The 9,390-nt window shown below is 34.5% G+C and overlaps 1 protein-coding gene across 45 annotated transcripts in view; it reads right to left on the minus strand.

Annotated features, from left to right (window-relative positions):
• Positions 1–1,497: 1,497 nt before the first annotated feature.
• GTDC1 (glycosyltransferase like domain containing 1) overlaps positions 1,498–9,390 on the minus strand; it is a 376,361-nt gene continuing 368,468 nt past the window's right edge. For all 45 annotated transcript variants that reach the window (XM_074009034.1, XM_074009028.1, XM_074009012.1 and 42 more), the window contains 3 exons: positions 8,241–8,311; positions 7,463–7,554; positions 1,498–2,622 (listed from right to left, as the gene is read on the minus strand). In XM_074009034.1, the coding sequence (XP_073865135.1) occupies positions 2,539–2,622; positions 7,463–7,554; positions 8,241–8,311 (247 nt within the window). In that variant the 3' untranslated portion in view covers positions 1,498–2,538. The remainder of the gene's footprint in view (positions 2,623–7,462; positions 7,555–8,240; positions 8,312–9,390) is intronic.

The raw sequence follows: 9,390 nt of genomic DNA on the forward strand, positions 1-9,390 counted from the left end.
TCTCAGCTCACTGCAAGCTCCGCCTCCTAGGTTCATGCCATTCTCCTCCCTCAGCCTCCCAAGTAGCTGGGACTACAGGTGCCCACCACCAAGCCCAGCTAATTTTTTGTATTTTTAGTAGAGATGGGGTTTTACCATGTTAGTTAAGATGGTCTCGATTTCCTGACCTCATGATCCACCCATCTTGGCCTCCCAAAGTGCTGGGATTACAGGCGTGAGCCACCGCACCCAGCCTAATGTAAGTTTTTGTCCTGGAAGGAATGTTGGCCACAGCTAATGGCAAAATTTTATTTGTGTTTATGAGTGTAGAAAAAATGCCCACATACAGGTAACTTTCAATATTATATTTGCCTAAATCAGGAAAATACATAAATGTTTCAGATGTACTCTCTGAAAAGTGTTTAATGCTTTTTTTTTTTTTTTCCTATCAATTAGTGAGAAAACATGTATGGGTACTAGTTGTGTGTAGAATATCTTAGCCACCATTTATTTTCAGGATAGAAAAACACAGCAAATGAAGCACTATTTCCTGACCGTGGGATATTATTATTTTGAGAAGATGTCATATGTGACACAGCGCCTGACAGAAGCCAACTGACTCATCTGGTTTATCTCAGTAGGTGGCATAAAGTATAACCTTGCCCATGAGAAGTGGCAAAGAATTTCTTATTAATATTTATATCTTTAGTTTTGCTCTCCAAAGGAGCACACCTGCTAGATTCTGAGTTCCATAGCCTTAGACTGGAAGGAACTTCCAAAATAGTTCTTGAGCTCTTTGTTTTCTGGGTGAGGAAGTAATTTGTTCACTGGCTTCCCTGTAAGAGAGTCTAGAAGCCAGTGCTGCGGTGGCCCGTCACACACTGTGGGTCTCATAAAGGTTGGAGAGAGTTGTCTGTTCAGATGGAGCTTGTTGTTTCTGCTTCTTACTCTTACTGCTTTTAAATTCCCAGGCCTCATAGACTCTGAAATCCTGCTTTCTTTGATCTGTAATACTGCCTCTCTCCCAAGGGCTTTGTCTGGCTCCCTAACCTTGATCTATTTCGTGCTTTCGATTTTGCTACCTGTCAAATGGACCCTACTGGCCTTCTGAATCACTGCTTTCTCCATCTTAGATGCTTGCTAGGCTACTCGATCCTTCCAGAAGCTAGAGAGCCTGGCTTGCCCCTTGTCGCGCCACCTTTCCTTGACTGTGCCTCACTCTGTGGTGTATAGAAGTTACTCATTTCAAAAGCTAGGGAAAGTTACAATTTACCTGTCAGTAAACAGAAGATGGTTTATCAACAGACTTTACCTTAATGACTACAAATGTTTACCTCCTGCTTTCCAGAATGCAAAGAAAATCTTGGAAATGTCATAATATCTTACAAACATTTGCAAAACAGATCCTTGTTCATCCGGAAGGGAAACAATTGTATTCGTTGTCTCTGTCACAAGGAAAACGTTCCGTGAGAAACATATAGGTAGATGTATACATCTATACATAAATGAATATGCTAATTAAAAATTGCAGTGGGTACTTTATTAAAAATTTATTTTACCATCTAGCTATTCAAAACATCTTTACATCAACAAACACAGCAGTTTGACTATTGGAATCATAAGCGATTTATCTTGAAAAGGTTATATTTATAGGTAGATGCAAGTATTTTGGAGCAATATTTCTATCAAAATTACTGGTTTTGTTAGGAGTATTTTGATTTCTCTATTTTTACACTGGGAAAAAAAATTAAAACAAGTATGTCAGTGTTCATTTTATGGGCTAGATGGCTTCACTGTTTGTCATGTTTGTCCGAATTACAGCTGTTTATCTTGCAACTTTCTTTAAGATTAATTAAATGCAAATGTAACTCTGTGAATCATGGGAATACCTGCCAGACCTCTTATTAATACCTTCACTTAAAAACCCCTGTGCCTGAGAGTCATTAATTTGCTAGAAGAAAAGTGCTAAAGCAGCCCTTTGCCCACAAACAATTCTGCGATGGCTGCCCAATTAGTCCCGAAGCATTCTGATCCTCCTTTCAGGCCTCGTGGCCCTTTGAGGACACAAGAAGGCTCCGATGATAACCTGGCAACCTAGGTAGAAACCCAGCCAAGTGTAAGCGTTTGAAGCTGCAGTTTGGCTGCCATCGTGTCGGCGAAAAGAAAGAATTCAGGCACCATGTCATCCAGTACAAAGGATAAAAACGGATTCAACCGGAAATTCAATGTGGCACCACATATGGGATACATGAGTGCGGTTATACAACAGGCCACATATTTTTTTTGAACAGTCTCCTACATGTGATGCCGAGGACATGTGTAACCATCATAACGTCTCTAGGAATCTGTATTTAATTTGAGTTGGGGTGGTGGCAGGGATTGGAGATCTGAAGCCGCCACAGGTTTGTGGCAGATGGCTCTGTGTCAGCTATGACAAGCAGCCAGGCTCAGCTTCCTCTGCAGATTTTCTTTTCTCTCTGATCAGGTAAATATGGGCACACTCTGGAAAGTTCTTCAGATTCTGCCTTAGGCTGCAAGTTTGTGACTTAGCCCCATCTGTCACAAATCTTCCCTAGGTTCTGTTGTAAGCAGAGACCTGAATTTACCATGTAGGGCTGCCCAAGAAAACGGAGCGATTTCACCCTGCAACGAGGAGGAGGGAGAGAAGAGAAAGAAGTGAAGAGCATTAATGACTAAAAGATGAAAGTATGCTGAAAATTTATATTGCAAATTTGCATCACTTACGTCAATTACATTTCAAAAAGCCACCAAGTAAATGGTTCTTGAGTTTCATCACCTCAGGAAATCTCAGTTTCTGATTGGTTTAAAGTGTTGTTGTATTTCCAACCAGAGAAGAAGGCTACTGTTTTTTGCAAATGGGTATATTCTGCTGCACACATATTTATTGGTTTATGTTATGAATGACAGCCATTGGAAGTTCATCATCCAATTTTTATATAAACACAAGACACATAACACTGTACATACAAGTTTTTGCTGTGAATTTTACTTTTAAATGATGAAGACACAACGATAAATGCCATTAATATTACGTGAAATTTAAAAAGTGCTTCATATTTACAACAGGTTTATATTCGTTATTTCATAATAGCGGTACCTCAGGGGTAAACTGATATTTAAAAAATATATTCTTCCAGGATTACAGATGAATCACATAGAAGCCAAGAAAATCACCTAGAATCAGGTTGCAGATGAGTAGCAGAGAAGGACAAAACCTCTAACTGATCTTAATCAGCCAAAGCATATCTGTGATGCTAAAAGGCTTTTTCCTTTTATTTTATTTAGACAAATCAAAGGAAAGCCAGACCAAATAAAATCGAGGGAGGAGGTGAAGAAGGAAGGGAGGGAGAGAGGGAAGAAGAAAGGGAAGGGAGGGAGAGGCAGAGGAGGGAGAGAGAGAAAGAGTGAGAGACTGAGACTGAGAATTTGCCTTAATTGTGCTGGTGCAGTTGAGAGCTTTTAGAAGTTCTTAGAACGTCATAAACATTTAAGTTTTCATGTTTAAGGAAAAAGTAAGGACTCCGGAGCAGTATTAAAACCAGTGAGCAACACCTTATTCAAATCTAGAGTTTAAGCTCCAATTAAAAGGGGACTACAGAGTGACCAGTTTCTTGAAGGAAACAAAGTAGCTTGGCTGTGGTTCAGGTACATATAGCTTGACATAATCAAGATAACTACAAATGGCTTTTCTGGGCAATGAGTGTGAACTGTAAGCTTAATTATTGTTTTGAATTAGTTTCCGGCAGAACTCTAAAAATTCTTCTCTCTTCCAAACAATAGGAGATTATAAAAGTTTTGTCAATATTGAGGAACTTGAAGAGAAAAACAAAAAAATCAGGAGCTATCACCTGAAAAATCTTAAACTACAAGTCACTCTCAAAAAGCAAGAATGGCATCTCTCTCTCTTTCTAAACCAGAGAATACCATTCAATTTATAAATAAAAGTAAATGAAAAATAGGATTGGAATGAAAATCTCTTACATCAATCTGGATGATACCTACCTTACACAACTGCCCTATTTGTACTCGTATATTCATTTCAATACTGGTAATGAGGGAATAGCTATAAAATGTCTTTCAACAGCATTTAAAAATATAATGATCAGGGTTCTCTAAAAGCATGAAATACTAATTTCAAATAATTGTTGAGAATTTTCCATAAGTAAATTCACATAGTATAATAAAAGTGAGGCCAAAAAAAATACAACTTCACAGTATTACACTTGCTTGGGTTAGAAAGGAAGAACTATGGTTAGTTTAAGGGGTCAATCCTTAGCTGATTCTTTTATGATGACTTCTAGAAATCTGTGTTCAAGTTAGGCTTAGGAGTCATCGAAGAGCTCCCTATTTTAACTCTGTGAGAAGTATGTGTCCAGTGCATCTGCCTAATGTGAAAAAGTACATGTCTCGACAATACAAGTTTACAGTCAGTGACTCAACTGTAGACATCAACTTTGTCAGAAGTGGTTTGATATTTTCTTAAATTAAGAAAAATTGTTTTAGGTTTTTAAAATTATTAAGAAACATTTAATTTTTGCATGTATTGGATTTCTCTAACGATCCTAAGGCAAGTGTGTGTGTGTGTGTGTGTGTGTGTGTGTGTGTAAGAGAGAAAGAGACTGAGTACACACATACATGCAAATGAGGAATTTAAACATTTCAGGTCTGAAATTATTTCAGGTAGGAAGTCATGGACACAAGCGTTCTGTGATAGAAGGAGTCACTTTAAGAAAAAAAGTAAATTCTGTTTCTGCTTTTCACTTACTAGCATTCTGTTTCAAATCCTGCTTCAAGTTATACCCCAAACTCTCACTCATATTGAAAGTATAATGTCTGATGTGAGAAGAAAGCCAAGTGTTAGTAGCCTTATTCTAGTCATTAAATTTCTAAGTGTGAATCCATATGAAAAATCCTATCCTAAAGTGAACTCTATATGATAAGAAGTTGAAATGATTTTAAAATGTAAACTTTTAACAACAAAAAAAGAGTAAGGTGTAAAAATGTAAAAGGAACAAATTAAAGAATTCAGTGACATTCTATCCTTTTAGATCTTAGAAGCATATGTTTTATAAAAGCAAAACAGCACTGTCCAATGAAATAAATCTAAAAATAACTCCCAACATTCTTTTCACAGTACACACAAAAGATCCTCTCCGATTGCATAAGAAAAGTAGGTAAAAGCTAAAATGCTAATTCTCTAGTATTTAGTAAAAGCAAATGTTACCTATTTATAAAAGCAAATGTGTCTATTTATGAAACACAAGATAAAAAATTACAATAACTTGTTGTATCATTATTATAAAGGTTTAGAAGGCATTTTTTCTTTTCTGTTTTGGCTTTAAATTCTATAACACCACACAAACTAAATCTGTGGTCCTTCCTGTGCTTTTAACTCTATACCTTGCAACATGCCAGTTTTTCCTAGTAATTGTATCATAAAGCTCTTGATTACTTAAAATTTTAGACGAATTTATTAATTTTTGAAATTAATTTTTAGACAATATCACTAAGCACTATGGATGAAGGCAAATGTGAAAATATGTTATAGATTTATAAGAGAAAAATCCATGGTAGCCTATGCTTAAAAATGAATTATATAAATAAGTTCTTATAAATGCTTTTGCATGAATTACTAATTTATAAAACTTTGAGATGCAGGTTTTTATGGTGTACAAACTAGAATACATTTAAGTACTAACATGTACTCAATGAAACAGCATTTAAGATATAGGTTATCATTAAAGCTGTGTGAGGAACAATTTGGTATATTAACAACATACCACTAAGCTGCCATTCTTTTTTTCAGAAGTTGTTTGTAAAATAAATAATTATAGCTCTGTTATGGCAGTAGCTGAATGAAAATATTTCAAGTGGACATCTGCTTTCTTTTCTTACTAGAGGCAACTTGTTGCACTGACTTTTGAAATGGTTAAAAATTTGCAGATGTTTAAAATTTGCAGATGCAGAATAACAGGGTTAAGCAATGTTACAAATTGATACATTTTGATGGTGGAAACACATTTATAAATACTTCACCAAAAATTCATCCAAAGAGGGAAAAAATCAATAATCTGACAGAGAACTCACTGAAAATTGCTTTGTGTCATATATAGAAAATAAATTCATTTGTACTAATACTTATATTTCCTCAATTTCCATTATCTGCATATTTTGACAGTCTATCACATGCGAAACTATTTGACTGATATTTCATACAAACAAAACTGCTACTGAACTTCAAAAATTAGGAAATATTGAGGTAAATCTTGGACAACCGTTTTCTCTGTGGAGCTTCCCATGTATACAATACAATAGTATTGACTCAAGGAGTAATACTGAAGCTGGAACTGTTCAGTCAGCATTTTAAACTATTATGAGCTACCTTCTGAACCATTGCCAAGTTAATAGACAATGAAAGATAATGAGCTTGAAATTGGGTGTTAAATTGCATTTTTGGTTCTCTCTCTTTTTCTTGAAGTTTAACTGTTTCCTGTAGAAACAAAGTCATGTTTTGATGTATCACTATGTAAATATGTATTTTAGGCTATGAACAGGGAAAGGAGAAAAAAAAAGGCAGAGAACTGTATTTCATGTAGAAGGTTATATATTAACATAGGAAAATTAAAATATGTTAGATTATAAAACTGCTAGATTGTAAACTATACTGGATTTATGTAAAATGAAGATGCTACATTCGAAGAATATAAAAAGGTATATTACTCATGGCCTAGAGCCACCTTCAAAACTCATAAAGCAGATTTATCCTAGTTCAATTACTTAGACTTTTAGTAGGGCCTCTTTGTGTTGTTATTTCAACAATGTAAAATTCTTGATTCAAATAAAGAAAAGAAGATAACGAACGAGGGTAGTGAATGATGATGCTGTTTACACTATTTTCCCTTTGCCATTCAGAGATGAGACTGACATTCTTATTCTAAAGAAACTGAGGATTTTTTATGTCATTTTAATTAAATTGGACATGAGAAATATTCAATTCTTAAAAATCACCTTTCAAGTAGTTCAAAAATGAACACCAAACTTCACTCATGCCATTTACCTGAATTTTTGAGGACTAAGGATTTCATTATGATGGGAAGAAAGGCTTATCCTCATTAGTATAATTGTAGAATCTTTCCTTTACTTCCTTTTAAACTAATGAGTTACATTAATCCAGGTTCATTTTTATAAGCCTCTAGGGGCTAAATGTAAAGGACAGTCATCTTAGAAAACAATAAATTTTAAAAAAAGCATGTACCATGCATTAAGTGCACGTATTTCATAAGACCTAGGTTAATACAACTGGCATCCAGTTTAATTAATCCTTGTTAGTGTAACAACTAATATCCCTCCCTAGCATGTTTCCTTTAAACATTAGTATGTTAATTAAATGTTTTTTTTTAAAGATTTTTCTTTGTACTTCAATATGGCATTTATACCATGTAAATCTCTTCTCAATAACTACCTTATAGAGATGTTTTCTTATAATATCTGGTCTCTTGCAGAAATTCTGGAGCCTTTTTGAAAGCTGTTCAGGTGTAGAATACAGATATTCAGCTGCAGGAAAAACAGATACATTTTTAATGAAACAAAAACCTCAAAGCACACACTCGATATTAGTCACTTTACTAATTAAAAATGCATATTGCTCTGTGCCGCCTCGTGTTTTACATTATTTAAGCATGATTTTATAAGGTTACCTCAGCTCACAAGGATGTTTAATGCTAAATAAGACTGTGTAGTTGTGCTGTTTAGACATCTCCTTTGGGTGATTAAAATACATTATTCTAATGTAACACAATGCATATGTGATATATTTAGTGATGAGAATTTTTTCAAAGAACTGGTACTATAGCCGTATGTACCCGTACAACAGTTGCATATTATTAACTAGTCAATTGTTTAATTTGGTGTGACTTTCAGTCCCTGATTTTTCTCTGTGTGTATCATTAAAAAAAATCTGTAAGCAATTGCAGCAACACTGACCTGCTTATAAAAATCCATCATTATGGGATGTGTATGCTAACAATGAAGAATGTTATTTGAAAACTTCCTTTTTTGTTATCTTAAAAGAACAGATGGTAAATATAAGCTTACTCTAATGTATTAAAACACATAAAATTTTCCTTAACACTAACATGTTGACTTGCCAAATAAACAATTGCTCCCGCCTAAGTTTATTTTCAAACTTTCTAATTTAGCATTAAATCTCAGTAAAGATGAATGCACATTAAAGCAGCTACCTGGAAATATTTCGGGATAAACCAAATCTTTAGGACAAAGTGGGTAACACCCACAGTACACAGCTTCCAACCTAGAAAAATTTGAGAAAGAGGATAAGAATATATGAAAAAGACAGTACCATCATACCCAGAAAGTGGTTTTGTTTGCCTAAAGTTAACAGAATGAGCCCAGAGTTAACTGGGACAAAAAACATGGTCGGCAGTATAATTCTAAAAGCCAAAGTTGCTCTTTTAAAAGATTTTATTGATCATATATGAATTTCATAGAACAGAACCAACAGCATATGTTTTGTTCACTGAATTAATCAAAGCGCAGCTCTGCATTTTTTTTTGTTTTTAAAATACTGTTTAACACATTTTATAATCAGCAGATAAACACATGTAACAACATGGTAAAGTATGGACAGCTTTTCTTAATAACGCTGCAAAGCCTCAGAATGTTCATTTTTCAAAAATGTTTAAATAAAATAGCAAATACTTAACTTTAACACTGTCTCCGTAGAAAAGATTGAGGCACTTTTAAAAGCATCAGAAAAAAATTTACAATCTGTTGTAATGGGGCATTTTCATTTTAAGCTCATGCTTCAAAACAATTTGTTATTATGCAGAATGTAAAACTCTTCCCCCTTTTGTTGAAAAACTCTCATGAAGATTACTTTAATGAACATTTTGCTTTCTTGACTAAAAATGCAGCTCACTTTCCATTTTATCAGCAAAGAATGCTTGTATTATTAAACAAACAAACATGGAAGTTTCACTTTGTGAGAGGATTTCCCCATGGACCCACCTATGGGAAGTTTTTCTTCACATCACAGTAGAAGGGTTAAGCGGAAGGAAGGTATTGCATCTTCCTTCTGTGTTAGCCCTGCATAATAGTTATTGATCTGACATATAATCAACTTTAAAGATACCACTGTCATTTCTGTTGGCTAGAAATTATGCAGTGAAATTCAAAACACCTTTAAAATATGTTTATTTTATGAGAAACTTTGAATTGCATCCAAAATGTTGACCAAAGGGGAAATTTATTTTGAACAGATTTTTTTCAACCCAAAGTACTCTGAAGTCATGTTAGTGTTTACCTTGTTTATTTACAGTGACGAAGTAAATGAAACTTAAGCTGTTTTTAAGTGGGTGATGTTTTCCCTAT

Source organism: Macaca fascicularis, chromosome 12, assembly GCF_037993035.2.
Source record: "Macaca fascicularis isolate 582-1 chromosome 12, T2T-MFA8v1.1".
In the NCBI taxonomy this organism is placed as follows: Eukaryota; Metazoa; Chordata; class Mammalia; order Primates; family Cercopithecidae; genus Macaca; species Macaca fascicularis.